General features: G+C 39.8%; 1 protein-coding gene across 1 annotated transcript in view; it reads left to right on the top strand.

Moving 5' to 3' along the window:
• Positions 1-17870, top strand: part of PTPRB (protein tyrosine phosphatase receptor type B) — a 110049-nt gene that overhangs the window by 25927 nt on the left and 66252 nt on the right. The window contains exons 4-8 of the mRNA XM_002915613.4: positions 426-699; positions 12135-12410; positions 13285-13542; positions 15396-15659; positions 17436-17705. Of these exons, the coding sequence (XP_002915659.2) occupies positions 426-699; positions 12135-12410; positions 13285-13542; positions 15396-15659; positions 17436-17705 (1342 nt within the window). The remainder of the gene's footprint in view (positions 1-425; positions 700-12134; positions 12411-13284; positions 13543-15395; positions 15660-17435; positions 17706-17870) is intronic.

The raw sequence follows: 17870 nt of genomic DNA, 5'->3' as shown, positions 1-17870 counted from the left end.
TTGTGGACCGCGCTGAGCCTGCTGCAGGTGAGTGTGGCCCGAGGGAGGTCGCGGCCGACGCGCCCCTCCTGCCGACCACCAAACTCCCACTCCGCTGTCGGGTCCCTGGGCCGTGTTTTGCGGAGTGGGAACCGTTCTCCCTTGGGAAGAAAGGTCCTGTTCCGAGCCCCCGCCCAGACTGACAGCTCGTCCTACTGTCAAAGACGCCAAGCCGCCTTCTTTCTCCAGTCGCTTCCGAGACAGAAAGAGCAGCTAGGGGAAAAGTTGCCACCCACCTCCTCCGCGGGTCTTTCCTCTGGCTGGAGGGCAAAGGGCTGGGCTGAGGCTGGGGGTGAGGGCTGAGGAGGCGGCTTGGGGACCTTGCTGTGCACAAGTCCCTGGGCGGTCTAGACTGTGGGCTTCAGCTGCCTCTGGTTCCTTTGCAGACTGGACTGGGGGAGCCAGTGAGATGTAACTTCACCCTGACGGAGTCCAAGGTCTCCAGCCGGTCCGCCTCTCTCCAGTGGAGAACTTTGGGGTCACCCTGTAACTTCAGCCTCATGTACAGAAGTGACACGTCAGGGGTCGCATGGTGCCACCCCACTCGGATAGACAACACCACCTATGGATGTTACCCCAAGGATTTGCAAGCGGGAACCACCTATAACTTCAGGATTGTGTCTCTGGATGGTGAAGCGAGAACTGTGGTCTTGCAAACAGGTAAAGGGTGACAGGTGCAGTTGGATGGGCAGGCCCCTCTGGGCTGAGCCCTGCCTTTTTAAGCTGGTGTTGCCTTTGAGTTCCAGGCATACAAAAAATAAAGGTAAAAATACCTGTGAAGATAAATATTGACCAAGATTTCTAGTTTCCTCAGATCTGGCCAGAAGCAGCTTGGTTGACTTTTAGAGATTTCCTTAGTGCTGAAGACAGCGGACTAGCTCTTTGAAAGGGGAGTGCGGCAGAGAGGAGCTGTGGGCTGTGGAGGGAGTTTGTTAAATCTGTTAAAATGATGTGGTTTGAGCTTCCATCACGTTAAATTGTCAAGCCCTGGAATAATTTTAAGTAAATGTTTTTAGAATAAATAATGGAAGTGCAACGATTAGGGATATGCCTTCCCTCAACTTAGTTTTATTTTTGGAACCAGGGCATAATATCTTCAGGAATAGAATAGAGCCATTCATAGGGGAATATTCGAAAAGTCCCTTCAAATGAGGGCACCAAAATTAATTTGTATAACTTGAATAACTAAAACGGGGTAATACCAGAGATGATCCTTTTGTTACTCTGAACCTCAAATCACTTATTTTCTTTACAGTTTTGGTAAACCCTACCATGTGTACACAGGAAGTGTTTATCTTTCCTGCCTCGGTTTTCGTGTCTGTAAAATAAGAGTGTCAGACTTGGCTGTTCAGGTCCAAGTTCTTACCAAGTGCCAGCCACCTCGGTAGGGGGCTGTCATACTCTGACCTAGTTAGTCCTGTCAGATACCCATTGCATGTGCTCTGAACTCTCTAACAACTTTAATGTTTTGTGACTTCATTAGTCTTCCTTTTAACATTATCTTTACCTGTCACGATAGTGAAACTTTACTTCTGTTCATAAAGTCACATTTCACAGAAGAATTCTGGAAGTCAGATTTTAGAAATGTGTTGTCCTTACTCCTATTTCATGTTCACCCTGAACAAAGATGACTCCCTTAGCTATCATTTAAAAAGGTGTGAGAACTTTCAGCTCTCAGGGCAGCTACAGCAGGGTCAGGAAATGAAGCTGGGTTCATGTAATAAGTCAATCAAATATTAATTCTCTTCATTTTTTGGAGAAAAATGAAGAATGCCCAATTATATCACTTGGTTTCCTTCAGATGAAACTTTGAGATAATTTCTGAGATTTGCAGGAACTTAAATTGAAAAGAAACACCACTTGTGAAGAATTTGGTTATGTTTTTATATGGAATCAAAGAGAGACTGAAATCAACCACATAATTAGAACATTTTACAGAGGTTGAAATGGTTAGGTTTTTAGTCATAAAGCTGTTGGTCTCTTGGTATGTGAGGATGGGTTTGTGAACACTCAGATTGCTAATGTTGGGAAATTTATGACATTAAACTTCCAGATGTGTTCCTTGCATTTGTTAAGGTGTCTGTTGCATGGGGCAGAACTATTTTTAAGAATAGGAAAAGGACTCACTGTGGGTGTTACTAGTTAGAATGCGCTCTGAGTTTAATTATGCATGTAGGTGTTCCAAGTCCAAAGGAATTTGTGAAATGTAAGAAATATTCGCATTTTATTGACTACGTTGAGTTAAAAAAAGGCTTCATTAGCATTCAGGTTTTCATCATTTTTCTTAAAGAGTTGCTTTTTACAGTATCACAAATATACTTTTCACCACAACTTCTATGAATCCCATGATAAATGTGAAGAAGGAATTTGCAGGTGATGATTGTATAATGATATTTTTCCCCACACTTATTTGTATGATGGTATAATGCTTAGGGCCCTCTACATTTTTAAAATAATTTTATTTAAATAAACATTTTTTAATTAAGATGTTTTAAAAATGTTTCAGGGAGGATTTTTTTTTTTTTGGTTGGTTGGTTGTTATTTGTTTTTTGTCATTAGTGCTTTCTGTATTTTAAGGACACATGACTTTTTCATTTAGTTGAGAGGAAGTACTGGTATTTCTCTAAACTGCTAGGCTGCAGAGATCAACTCTACAAATCACGTTTTACTCGTAGTAAAGTAGGGCCAACTAGTAGTATAATATTAAGTTTGAAATATAACTTCAAACAAAAAAAGTTATTCAAAATGTATTGTGTTTTACTACCCCACTTTGCCTGTCTTGTTAGTCTAGATTAAAGGGAATGAGAGCAAGAAGTGATCTGACTAGAGATAACAACAGTTGCTTAGATTATCTCTGTATCATTCCAAGTGTGATTTGTCTGATTGTTTTTCCCGATAAATTGTCTAAAACAGTTAATTTATTGTCATGTAGACATGGCCTTAAAGATTAAAAAAAATTTAACTACATGGGCACAATTAGCAACCATCAGTTTTCACTCCAGATTTTCAGTCAGAATTGAAAAAACATAGGTGGATTCAGCAAACATTCACCAAGCGTGGATACTGCAAGGAATGATGCCAAGTGGTGACAGGTGTGCTTGTAAGGATGGTGAACAGAACATGGTCTTTGTCCTTGCAGTCTGTGCAGAGGTGAGGGAAGGTCATGAGGAAGGTGGGGACAGAGCTTTCCCACTTCTTTCCTGGATGAAGACCTTGCCCTGCCTTGTGTATGCCACACTGCAATCATCACAGAGAAGACATGAGGCAGTTCTCAGGTGCCTTCAGTCATTAAACCAGTTGATAAGTTGAAAGACAGATTATTTAGTTGTGAACAAAAATAATTTGAAAGTCAGATTATTTAGTTGTGAATTCATTGGAAACCAAACAGTGAAGACAATATTGAAGAACTCCCCACACTTTTGTAACACTGTGTCCTCAGAGTCTGAGCAGAGGGCTGCAAACTGGTAGCCCCTTGGGGTGTCTAGCTAGGTGTCTAAATAGTACTATGTTTTGTTTGGCTCACGTCAAGTTTTTGAAAAATCCAGATTATTTTTACCAGCATTAAAAACAATGTAAGTGCCAGATTTATGGGATCCCCTAACATATTGGAAGACTTGGCAAAGCTGGACCACTCTGCCTAGAATTCTCTAGAGCTAAGTTGTAGTTTCTCTCCTTTTAAATACCAGTTCACTGAAGTTCCAGTGAACTTCATTTATTTCCGTAGTTGAATGCACCCTAAGGGCACTTGAGTTCATTTAAATGAAATCTTAGAGTTTTCATTTAGAACTTTTGGGGGGCTTTTATCTTCCCACAAATAAGAAATAGTTTTTCAATATCTAAAATGGCATCTCGCACATGGTATGCAATAATTATTGATTAAATGGATGGATAGGTGGATGAATGAATGGATAGATGAATGGGTGGATGGATAGATAGATAGATATGAATGAATAAAGTGAACATTTCAGTGGGAAAATCTATGTGTTCTAAAAATATGATCTATTCTCCTTAGGTTAGAGGTAAGTTACAGAACCCAGGGAAGTAGTCTGGTAGTAAGGAACTTCACTTATGGGAAGACTATCTTGATAGCATATGCCTTCTTGTTAGTCAGTTTCAGCTACTTAGTAATCAGCCTAGAACAAAGGGTGAAAAAAAATTAGCTCTTTTAACATGGCTAATTCCTTTGTCTTTAATAAAAAACACTTTAGGAGCATTAATTACCAAGTCACCATATCAGCTCTTATTTCCACTTCAAAATGTTGCTTATTGTATTCGTTTACTGGGGTTTCCATGACAAAATACCAGACAAATGGCTTAAATAACAGAAATTTATTTTCTCACAATTCTGGAGGCTAGAAGTCCCAGGTCAAGATGTCAGCTGCTTTTTTTTCTGAAGATCCTCTAATGCTCTTCCCCCTGTCTATGTTGTCTGTGTTCTAGAAGGACGCCAATAATATTGGATTAGGGCCCACCCTAAAAACCTCATTTTAACTTCATTACCTCTTTAAAGGCCTTATCTCCAAATACAGTCATATTCTGAAGTACTGGGGGTTTAGGGCTCCAACATATGAATTTTAGAGGGACACAGTTTAGCCCATACACTTACAGAGCTTTAAACATAACTTCTCAATAATGTCTGTAAGCTACTTGCATCAAAATCTTTGGCAGAACTTCTTATAAAAGCATATATTGTTGGCTTCTACCCCACATGTAATGAATTTAGAAGAAGTGGAGGCTGGGTATCTGATTTTAAACAAATATCACAGTGAATCGGTGCACAGTGAAGTTTAAGAGCTATTGGCATAGTTTTTCTATTATTCATTGGCATTAAGATTCTGGTAGCATTCCTCTTTATGCATGGCTAAATCTGTAATACCGAAGAATATTATCTTAACCGGGAAGAAACTAATACTCTAATATTTGTCTTGTGCTTTTATAGTATCTAAAATACTTCCACTTATTTAGTAGGTAAGAATATAAAATATACATTATACTGACCATATATTGTTTAATTTTATTTTTAAGGAGTACTGTGAAGGGGGAGGCTGCATAATGGAAGAGAGCTGGATTCTAGAAGCAGCATCCTCCGTCACTACTAGCCAAGTTGCCTCGAGCAAGTTACTAACTTCTCCGGGCCTGTTTCCTAATTTATAAAATGGGGATGATAATAAATATAATGCCTACTTCATAGGGCCATTTTGAGATTTTATTTGGTTCATACGTAAATTCTAGAATAGTGTTTGTCACACATACCGTGTGTGTAGTAAGTTTACTACTTTCAGGTTGGAGAAAAGATTGATATTCATGAGAATTAACTAATCACAAATCACACAGCTAGTATATAATAGAACCAGAACTTGAATCCTGTGTTTCTGGCTTAGCTCCAGTTGTCTCCACTACTCTGCAGAAAGGATATAATTTTTAAGTTGGTATTAGTTCTTTCAAATTACCATGTGATATTTTGTTAACTACTTTTCAAGTCAACTTTTAAAGAAGAAAAAATACATTACAATACCTTAAATCTATGTATACTTAGCCTGCACAAGGACGGAATAATGATTAATGTGTTTTAGAGTGAAGAAATTATTAGCAGCTATTGATTTTCAATTGTGTGGAAATTTTGGTGATGATTTCAATATTTAGCAATCAGCCATTGGCAGTCTACTTGTTTCAGGAATTCTAAAGTCAAGCTGAGCTATGAATGTGGAAAGAACCAACCTAGTTCTCTGACCTTGATCTTTTGAGTGCTTGGGAGGCTTCTTCCATCAGTGTGACTTCTGTTGATGGGCATGGCATTCTACAGGTTAGCAAGAAAGACATAAAATCTTACTTGTCCAGACAGAATAAGAGAAGAGCAAAGAATAATTTTTTCACCTTCCGTTTCCAGACATCAATTTGCTGGAAGTCCCCCTAGGGGATAAAGGATAATTTGATGCCTTTCTGATTTTGTAGGACAAATCAAGCCCATTCTCTCTGTATGAATGTGTATCAATGAAGATGACTATATGCCCCTAAACATATAATATGCAAATAAAGTTAACAGGATAGTTTTGCCTATAGATTTCCAGGAATTTTTGGTTTGGGTTTTGCTTTCCTTACTTTCATGTGGAGAAACTTAAACACAGAAAAAAAAAAAAAAAAGTAGGGGCACCTGGGTGGCACAGCGGTTAAGCGTCTGCCTTCGGCTCAGGGCGTGATCCCGGCGTTATGGGATCGACCCACATCAGGCTTCTCCGCTATGAGCCTGCTTCTTCCTCTCCTACTCCCCCTGCTTGTGTTCCCTCTCTCGCTGGCTGTCTCTATCTCCGTTAAATAAATAAAATCTTTTTTTAAAAAAAGTAAACAGAAGAGTGTTATTAACTACCATGTACTCCTCACCTACCTTTACCAGTTACCAGCCGATAGCCAATCTTATCTCATCTGTAGATCCGCCCACTCCCCCACCCTGTATCATTGTGATGCAATCCAAGCCTCCGCTTGATTCCATTTATACGTAATTCCATATGCCTTTCAGAAAGATAAAAATTATTTTTCACATAACCGGAATATCACTACATACCTAACATTAACAATAAGGTTTAGAAGCACAACTCAAGCGCTCGATCATGAATTTCTACATTGGAGAGGCTTTCTGGGCAGCAGTCTGATTGGCAGGAGAGGCCAAGGGACTTCCCCTTCTGCGGCATTTATGTAGCACTTTAGGTACTATTGAGACAGCCTCACTTGTGAATACGAAGAATTGGAGTGGGCTGTTGAAGGGTGTCCTGGGGAGGGCGGGGTTCAAGCCTCCGTCGGTTGTCAGGGCTGATGTGCCCCTCTAATGCTCCCTAGACGTGCTTGAGCTTCCCCCTGCTTCTCACTCTGGAACACCCTTTCTTCTCTCTGGTTTCTGACTCACTTGGACCTTGCAAACTTGCTCAAATTCCTGTCCTTCGTGAAGCCAACCTCTAAGACCTTAGCCCTTGGATCTCATTCTCCGTTTGCACATGTAGCATTGTGCTGGCCTGAGTCACTCTAAACAGCAAGAACAGCAGCAGCATGAAGACCAACGGCCATCGTGTGCTGGGGCCGAGTTTAACATTTACCTCCGTTTCCTCTTAACACTTAGGGCTCTGTGTGGGAGGTGCTGTGCCCTTTTACGGATGAGAAACTGAGCAGCCAGGAGCTCCAGCAACTTGCTTAGTCACGACTATCAGTGACTGTGATGGCATTTGGACCCACGTCCAGTCTGACGTCAAAGTCAGCCTCCCTGATTCCTGAGTAGACTGTAGACTCTCAGAGGAGCACCTACCACGCGTTGGTCCCCAGGGCCGAATATGGTGACCCTCAAAGTAACGTGGCACCTTACACTGCTGTGAAGATGGTGCAGATAACGCTGAAAACTGCTTTCATTGCCCTTTTGAGGATATGGAAATTTGGAAAGCCCGTTACTACTTGAACTTCGTATCTAGTGTGTAAAGTCGAGAAATCAAATGCATGTTACTCTGATGAATTATCACAATGTAGTACGTCATCTTAAAATAAGTCAGGAAGCCAACTGTAGTCCAGCGGCAACAATCACAAAGTGAAAGAAAATTCCCCCTCTATAAATGTATTTAACTGCAGATTGTGAGCAATTGCTTTTTCATTTTGTTCCCCTTCCCGTTTTCAAAAACCTGCACAAAACAAAACAAACCCATTTGTGGCTTTTGCTCCACCCTTACCTTGATTTCCATGAGAATATTCCGAGTTGTTTTGGATGAAGAGTTGATGTTCATTCCATTTTATGTAGAGTGCCACAGAAATGCGGCTTCCCCTCCCCTAGCCTCCCTGCTTTTAACTAGAATAGTATCCCAGTTTCTATAGAGATACAGAAATGGGCCCTGTCATTACTAAAAAGATAGATCTGTTGGCCTAGAGCTAGTGGTGAAAGATAAGGGGGTCGAGATGATATCCTATTTGAGGTGACCTTGAGTGCCTATGGAGAAACTTAGACTTCATCTCACGGAAAGATGTTGGTGCTGTAAGAAGGAGAGGATGGTGATGGGGAAGATATACAAAGAAGTTATTTGGCAACAGTAGAGGAAAGGGAGGAAATAAGGAAGACACCCAGAAAACTCTGGGAGCAACTCAGTCACAAGGCAATAGGATCCCAGCTAAAGGCAGTCAGATTAGGGAAACAAAAACGAAGAGGCAAGAAAAATGATTAAAAAAAAAAACCAGAGTAGCTTTCACAGTCACAGAATTAGATTTAGGTGTGATTAGTGTCGTTATTCATTTTATCTCTGCTACAATAGTCTAACCATCAAATGAAAATTCTATAAATTTACCTATTATTTTCCATAGCCATCTGGTTTGAGTGTTTTGTTATTACACTGAACATGAATTCAAGACATCACCCACCCTGGGACAGCTAAGGTGTAATAGAAGGAACTTGCAGCCGGTTAGAATCTCAGCTATACTCCTTGTTACGTCTGTAACCTAAATGAGTCACTTCACATCTCTGACCTCCGATTCCAACTGAGAAAGTACATTGTAAACTATCAGCTCCTACACAGATATACTGCGATGCTATCGGGACTTGGAGAAAAGCTTTTGGCTTTTGGTTTCTCCTTCTAAGTCCCATTTTTTAAAAAGGGAAACAAAGAGGAATTCATTTCGGTTCAGAAATTTAGCTAAACTTCGTCTTTTTCTTGAAGAACAGAAAAATTAGGTTGACATCAAGACCACTTATGAAATTATCAGGCTTCCTGATACTGGTAGATTTATTGACATACAGCAGACGAGCGTCACAAAACTTTACATTTGGCATTCCATATTCCACGTCTGTCTGAAACTGAGAAGTACAAACAAAAATGTCTCAAATTTATGGCTAATGATGCATTTTGATATATTGATTGAGACTAAATCATCGATTTATGGTTTTCCATAGTTCTCGTAGCTTATCAAACTTCATTAGTTATTCTATACATGAGCGTGATACGTGGGAGAACCAGAAAGGCTATAAATGCACCTGTAGCCATCGGCATGAATTACCTAAGCCAAGTAGGGTTTTCTAATTACGTGCCATCTGTCATATGATCAAAAAGATTACATACATACGACTATGTTTTGAAATAGCATTAAAAATCTCTCTTGCATTCAGATAGATATAGATATATATGAATCTCATTTGTATATCTACATGAAATTAGCACCCCTTTTGGAAGTACCTAATTTGTTTCTAAGAAAATATTGGAAACTTTCTTTTAATACAGCAGAGTTTTCCTGGGCTTCGATGGAAGAGAAGTCTGAAAACTCTGTAACTTCTGCAGCTTTTGCAGCAATAGTGGACAAGTGCCAGCACAGGACTTTATCGCAGTATAAATGGGGCTTTAAGTGTTTGTTTCCAGTGCAGGTTCTCGCAGCCCAGGCACTTCCCAGTCTCATTGTTCCTTTGTTCTAGCGGATGTACAAAGGATTGACTGTTTTGTTTTCTGGCTCAGAGAGATTAGATAAAGTCTGCATTTCTGAACTTCACCCTCTATGCACGCAACCTTAAAATTCATTTTCTATAGCTTATATTTTGCAGATTATATATGATTTAGATTATACTGACCGTACCGTTACTTTCTTTAACCTTTCTCTGGCTTGTAGACATCAATGACAGTATTGATCTCATTTGGGCTCTCACTGGAAAGCAGCTGTCCCTCCCATCCTTGTCCTTAAAATGCCTCTTCAGCAAAAATGTGTCATCTCAATTGGCTGTGACAAGGTTGTTCTTGAGTTTCGCTGGCTACTAGAATCTCACGGTAGTGAAGTACCTTATTCTCGCCAGGCAACCAAAAAACTTTTTGTGAGGGGAAATTGTGTTCTTTTTTTAAATGATGTCCTTAATTACAGACTATGATGTAGGATAGAAAATTTAGATAATATTGCCCAGAAAAAAAAAAAACTACTGTTTTTCCGCAAGAACCCATAAATGAGAATCATCTTGGGAATTTTTTATTTTATCTTAATGGTTTGAAAGTTAGGTCATGGGAATAAACTGATAAGATTTTATGAAGTTTTTGTGTTTTCTTTTAATGAAGAAGGCAATTAAGCCCATTAGTTTAGCTTTAAAAAAATTGTATTCCATTTCTGCCTCCATTTTGTCAGTGATTCAGAGGAAACTTTTTTGTGTGTGATTGAGTAGACTGCATAAGTTTCTATTACTGAGTGCCCGTTTGTGCCAGGTACGATGTGCTCTGCACCTCCTCAGAACACCCGAGAATATAGGTATGGTGATATTATACTCCCCAGACAGATGGGAAAGTGGAGCCTTAGACAGGGTAAGTAACTTGTCCGGAGTCTCATGACTGACCCACGATGGAGCTGAGGATTTGAACTGAGCTCTGTCTGACCCCAAAGCCCACGCTCTCCACCACCACGTTTCCCTGCTTCCGTGACAGGACCCCCTCCTGTTTACAGAAATGATAAGAACAGCAGCAGCTAACATTGAACGCTTGCTATGTGCCAGACGCTCTTCTAAGTTCTCTAGATAAAACAATTTAATCTTCATAAATATCTTGCCAAATAGACAGCATTATTATCAGCATTGCAGAGATGAGACGGCGGCGGTGCAGAGAGGTTAGGGCATTGCCCGAAGTCCACAGCTAGAGAGCGGGAGAGCCAGGTTCAGCCCCAGGCTGTCAGTCGACAGAGCCTCTGCTCTGCCCGTGAACCTCTGCAGTGCGAGGGTGTAAACCGCACACCTGGCACTTTGGGCTCTCTGAGTTGCTGCTGTCTTGACTTCCTTGTTAGCTGGCATTTATATTATTATTAGTTCTCGTATTATAAAATGTTAGGTGGCTTGTGTGCTTTTTGCAGGTTGATGTACTCGTATATGTCACAGCATAAAACACACAAAAAAGACGTTAGATTGACCATAGGCTGTATTTAGCTTATGGATGTCCTCTATAGGTGACCCATAGATAGTCTTAGGAGCTGTGTGGCCAGACATGCCTTTTTAATACAGAATAAGATTATGTTGTTCCTATTTGTTTTCATGTTAGCCCCAAGCAAACACCTTCAGAAAACATATACTGTTCTAAGAAGATTCTAGAATCTGAAGTTGTTTCATAAGCAAAATATAATTTTCCAAGATGTAGATAAGAACTGACACCTCGATAGCCATCCCACTAAAACATCTGACGTGGCTTTGAGTTTTAGCCTCCAATATCTCGATCCGACTTTCTAGATCTAGAACCAAGTTGGATTTCTGAAAATTACTCATATGTAAATGTCTCTCAATGTTGCTCTTCCCTGCATTCAGGGTAGGGAGAGACTTATTTTTCTGATAGTCCCACTACACCATAGAATGGCTGATCTGTAAACACTGTTGACTTAGTTCCTAACCCAGGGACATGCTGTTCATCCTATTTCAAATTCCAAAGTGAAGATTCACGGGAAATGGGAACTAAGATTCCTCAAACTCACCCATGAGAGTCGGAACTAAGCAAACAGCTGGGTGCAAGACCAACCCCTTCCACCCTCTCTGGAGGCTTCAGCAGCTCCAAATTGTCCCGGAACTCAAGTTGAGAAAATCTAAGGACATAGGGAATCCCACCTGTTGGGAGAATTCATTTTCATGAGCAAACCTAGGCTAGGCTCATAATCAGGTCTCTATCTTTTGTGGTTTTCTGATATTTAAAAACAACCTAAACTTGTATATTCTTTACCCCCCCAAATCCACAACCTAAAAAAGAAAAAGTTCAATACAAATTTCAAAATTATTTCTTAATATCTGTATTTTCTGTTGAGATTTTTAGTATTTATCCAGGCATAGCCTGGATGTTTGTCAGTGTGTGAAAAGTGCTAAACTTGCAAGCCAAAGAAAATATAACCTTACTTGGAATTCTAAGCTCAGAGCTGTCTTAACAAAGAAATTTTATTAGAGAAAGAAGTTTCTATCTAGTAGCTGAGTGGATTTCTTTTTTAAATGGAATGATAAGTTTGAAAGTGGAGTAAAATACCAATTTGTTTCATGGGCAGCAGATGCTTAAAGTTTTGAAGGAAAATGAATCTGGGTTCCCACAAACTAACATGTATTTGCAAAAGTCTTTAAGCCATGCTCTTTTTGGATTTTCGTCTTGCAGATCCTTTACCTCCTGCTAAGTTTGAAGTCAGTAAAGAGAAGACAACTTCAACCAGCTTGCATGTTTGGTGGACTCCTTCTTCTGGAAAAGTCACCTGGTATGAGATGCAGTTGTTTGACAATAACCGAAAGATACAGGAGACCCAAATTCAAGAAAGTACTTCATGGAACGAACATACATTTTTTAACCTCACTGCTGGTAACAAATACAATATTGCCATCACAACTGTTTCTGGAGAGAAACGTTCCCTTACAATTTATACCAATGGATCAACAGGTAAGACCTGCTTACAGATAGTTGAGTATTTAATCGTCTAGGCTCCTTTTGGGATTACATTAAAATTGAAGGGGTAGAAGTAAGAATGCCCCCAGAACCAAGATGACAGATAGGTAGCTAGACAGACAGATAGACAAATGTTATACAGTACGGTGTGAAGACTACACTAAAAATAAGGAGATACGGCTGTGTGGCTAGCTTGCCAGGTGATTTTGAACAAGTCTGGGACTTCTCTGGGACTGGAAGTTTCTCCAAAATGAAGTAGATGTTTCCTGATGACCTTCCTAACTCAAATCTTAGGCAACAACATTTTTCTGCTTCAGTTTCTGAGTTTGTGTCATAAAACTTATGTTTAAGTGTTTTCCTCCTCTGTATACTCTTCTCATAATATCAAGTCATGATGTTTCCTAAATATTCCTACATCTGGAACAAGTTTTTGCTTACACCCACCCATCCCGGTATCAATAACACACTTCACCTCCTTCCCGGAAGTACTGTCCTTCCGGTCATGCTCTCTCCTCTCATTTTCTCTCCTGATTTATTGCTATCTTTCTGTTTTTCATCTTCCATCACTCTTCCCTTTCTTTTCTTTTTGCTGCTCTGCCATATCATACTTCATTGGCAAAAATTACCTTAATACCTATTAAGTGGGGGAGAGACACAGGTAAACTATGATGTAGCTTTAGGCATGGACTTTGAAAAGAACATTAATACAGATTCCAGTGAAATTTCAAGAGTGCTGTTGTCATTACTTAGTACACAAATTAGATGTACAGAGAAACATACATAAATGTCTGATTTCGAATTAAATGTGTCTATGTCTTCTCTAAGGAAATTATAAATGACCCTTTGGAAATGCATTTTATTTTCCTAGTGCCATCCCCAGTGAAAGATATCAATATTTCAGCAAAAACCAATTCTCTCCTGATTTCCTGGTCCCATGGCTCTGGGAATGTGGAAAGTTACCAGCTTATGCTGATGGATAAAGACATCCTAGTTCATGACAGTGTCGTGGACAAACATGCTACTTCCTACAGTTTTCACGGACTGACACCTGGCCACCTCTATAACCTCACCATTGTGACCAAGGCTGCAGGACTGCAAAACTACAGATGGAAACTGGCCAGGACAAGTAAGTTCCATCAAAACTAGCTGAAAAAAAACAAAGCTCACATCAAAGAAATGTTTAATAACCATGGCTTATTAAATTATTTGAATAATGGTAATAGGAGACAAATTGAAATTCATATATTATAGAAGGCCCTTAAGGTGCACCCACTTTTCTATTCAGAGAAAGAGGGACTCCCTTGTATTCTAAATTTTAGACTAGCCTGAAGTAGCAAAGTTAACCACTTCGATACAGTTTTAGCTTATCTTTCTAGTATTCTGACCTCTTTGATAAGGATTCCTACATCCTTCTCTTAAATAAGCAACCACTCTCCTTGTGACATTACTCACAATGAGCCAAAATTACTTTTCTCAGTGCTCTACAAAGATCTGTGTCTGTGAAACAGCCATTTCTTAAACCCTGTGTCCAACAAAACATGTCCTGAGACCCAATATGACAGGAGCTGTTCTCACAGCCTAATATAGCTGGATAAACTAATCTGTGCTAAATTTTAATGAATAATTCATGTACACATTCATTCATTCATTCATTCATTCATTCAGTATCTATTGAGTGCAAACTGTATGCTAGGCATCATGGATATAACAGTGACCAAGAAGGCCAAAGTCTTTGCCCTTATGGAACTTACATTCTAGTAGATTCTAATGCTTCTGTTGGGTCTAATGAGTTAATAAATTCCCTCTCTTGGTAAGCTTAAGAGAAACTTTTAAGAATGGTAGTGCCTTAGAAATTACTCTGGTGGGGGAGCTCTTGGAACTACAAGAGATTGATGGGAAAGATAATTGGGAGCACCTGTACATTTACATATCTTCATATCACATCTCAAAGATGTATAGCCATTCCAAAATAATGTACCATATATGTTGGGGCACCAGGATGGCTCAGATGATGGTGTATGCAACTGTTGATCTCAGGGTTGTGAGTTTAAGCCCCATGTTGGTTATAGAGACTGCTTAAAAATAAAATCTTTTTTTAAAAGTACCTGATATCTTAAGAATTATTTACATATAGGGGCGCCTGGGTGGCACAGCGGTTAAGCGTCTGCCTTCGGCTCAGGGCATGATCCTGGCGTTATGGGATCGAGCCCCACGTCGGGCTCCTCTGCTATGAGCCTGCTTCTTCCTCTCCCTCTCCCCCTGTTTGTGTTCCCTCTCTCGCTGGCTGTCTCTATCTCTGTCGAATGAATAAATAAATAAATAAACCTTTAAAAAAAAAAGAATTATTTACATATAGCAAGAGCAAATTACACTTCTCACTGGCCTATGCAAATCAGTGTGCTATGCCCATTTTTAAAATGAAACATTAATTTTCATTTTGCTATTAGTGAAGCCCAAAATTACAACATAGCCAAGAGGTAGAAAAAATATTCACTAAAGTGTCTTTCTTTTGTAATTATTTTCCTTTGATGAAATAATGACACAACTCTTGAGCTATAACTTTATCCTCATTTTATATGAAAGATAAAATATTTTTAGCATGCAAAATTTTATGATGGCCAATCTATTTGTTATGTACTTGCTATTATGAAATACATAAAGATAGGAAGAAATTAGGCAGATGACAGACTTCTTTGAGCATTCCAAGACCTCATTTGCCAGTAAGGATCCCTAGGCTCAGTGAGATAGACAGAGCTGTCCAGGGTTGCCCAGCTGACTAATGGCCAAGTTGAGCCAGAATCCAGGCTCCTGACTCTTTTCCACCAGCCAGCCAGTCTTTATTTGATTTTGCAGTATTCTTTGTGCTCGTGAAGTTGTTGTTTCCTTCTTTCAGGGATTAAAATGCAGGTCAAAATTTGGGCACAATAAGACGGGTACAATATCCTGAGTTAAAGTGTCTTTTCCTTTCTTCCTATTTAGCCCCCATGGAAGTCTCAAATCTAAAGGTGACAAATGATGGCACTTTGACCTCTCTAAAAGTCAAGTGGCAAAGACCTTCTGGAAATGTGGATTCCTACAACATTACCCTGTTTCACCAAGGGACTATCAAAGAATCCAGAATATTAGCACCCCAGGTTACTGAAACCCAATTTAAAGATTTAACCCCTGGACGACTTTATCAAATTACCATCAGTTGTGTCTCCGGAGAATTGTCTGCTCAGAAGATGGCAGTGGGCAGAACAGGTGAGTGTAGGGCTCCAGAATATTCTGTGGTTGCCCAGATCATTCTCTGATCCATCTTAGAACAGAACAAAATAAATTATAAGGAAGATTACTTTTCCAATTTGGGAAATATGGTTTACATAACTGAGGGTGCTTATGGACCAGAGCCCCGTATACAGAGTGAAATAGAAGGTTAATTGCATTCATCTGAGTTATTTAAGCAGATGTGTTTGGAGTGACTCCTGAATGATGTGCATAACTGGCTCTGCCCTGTGCTATTTCATGTCACACCACTTCAACAGTATAAATGCATTAGCATCGATACTAATGAATAAAACATTTCTGATCAGCTCTTATAGTGAGAGCCAGTTAGCACTTAACCATGTTTTCCATGAATTATTTTATTAATTTATGTCACCAAATATTTATCCAGTGCCTACTATGTATAAATTACTGTGCTATGAGTTTGGGAAGTTGTTAAAATGTCAGGGTTCAGCAAACTACACCCTTTGCCAGTATGGCCTGTAACCTGTAGCCCCAAACCAAGAGTGGTTTTTACATATTTAAAAGATTTTTTTAAAAAAAGAAAAAGATAAATATGAGACAGAGACCATATGTGGCCTGGAAAGCCTAAAATATTTACTTTGCCAACCATTGCTTTTAAGGAAGTTACATTTTAATCAGACAAATGCAGACTATACACACAAAAAATAAAACCAGTATACTTTAGTAAGAGTAATTGCATTGGTATTGCCATGTATCAGGTACTAATCAAACATTTTACACCATTATCATGAGAGAGGTTCTGTTATTATCATCGTTTTACAGATAATTCAGAGAGATCAAATAACTTGTCCATAGTCATCCAGCCAATGCATGGTAGGGTTGGAATTTAAACCAGAGTGTTTAATTCCAGAGTCCATTCTCTGTGCTGTTAGAGATTCCAAGTAAGAGCCATATGGTTAGAAAAACAAGAGAACAAAATTCTTGTTCAGAAAATCAGTAAAGCTTCTCGGAGGAAATGGGCTTTAACTGGACCTAAAAAAAATGTGAGGCTCAAGAGGCAAGCGAAGAGGGAAAAGAGGGAAGGGCTTTTGAGGTGGAAGGACTAATAGAAGCAAAAGCTTGGAGGCAGAAGAGCCCAGGATACTTAAAGGTCTGCAGAACATGCAACTGGAGGCCAGCATTGGAGAGAGTGGGGAAGCAGGGAGGGCGGCTGCAGGGAGTAGTCAGAATCAAGACCAGAAGGATATGAGCTCTGATTTTGGAAAGCTACAAATGCCACACCCAGGACTTGATGTTTTATTCTGTTATAAATGGAGAGACCTTGCATGTTTTTAAGCAAAGGAATAATTAGACCAGAGCTATATAGCAAGAAGATTAATCTTGTCAGTTGGAAAAGGGAGGACTGTTTCATGACCACAACATGCAGTGTCTCTACCAAAAACACCGCATTCATCAATGTCAACATCATTACAAGCAACATCAATATTGTCTCTAGAGCTGGTGTGCGGTCAATGAAACACAGCGCTCATATCGCTAGGTTATTAACAGTGTTACAGAAGATCGCATTACTGATATATTACCAAGATGATTTTAGCATATATTTCTTGAATGTCAGATGTCTCCCAAAATGAGGAAAGAATATTCATTTGCAAGCCACAAACATCGGAGGGGATAGAAATGTTTTGAATTGCAGGTATTAGGTCTCTTATCTACTGTCGCCCATGAAAAGTGAATCAGTATCCTTACTTTTGGTTTTTAGAATCTCCTTTTTGACATCATTTCACCGTTTAGTTCCAGAGAAAGTTGGGAACCTGGAGGTAAACAGCAATGGTTCGATACGGTCCCTAGTAGTGAGCTGGTCGCCCCCTGCTGGAGACTGGGAGCAGTATCGTATCCTGCTCTTCAATGATTCCGTGCTGCTGCTCAACATCACCGTGGGGAAGGAGGAAACACACCATACCATAGAGGATGTGGGGCTCGTACCGGGAAGGCAGTATGAAGTAGAAGTCACTGTTGAGAGTGGAAATCTGAAGAATTCCAAGCGCTGCCAAGGCAGGACAGGTAAGCAAACATGAAGGGGTTAATGACTGTTGGAACCTGAACTTGGTCCCTCTCCCAAGTAACCCAGGTAGCTGTCACTGCCGACCCCCCACCATGTTCCCTGAATTTGAGATATTATAGACTTTTAGACCGAATTAGTTTTGGTAATGTTTAATTTTATCAAAT

This window comes from Ailuropoda melanoleuca, chromosome 15 (genome assembly GCF_002007445.2).
Source record: "Ailuropoda melanoleuca isolate Jingjing chromosome 15, ASM200744v2, whole genome shotgun sequence".
Classification (NCBI taxonomy): Eukaryota; Metazoa; Chordata; class Mammalia; order Carnivora; family Ursidae; genus Ailuropoda; species Ailuropoda melanoleuca.
The sequence above is the reverse complement of the archived record's forward strand: the minus strand, read 5'-3'. Positions and strand labels throughout refer to the sequence as shown.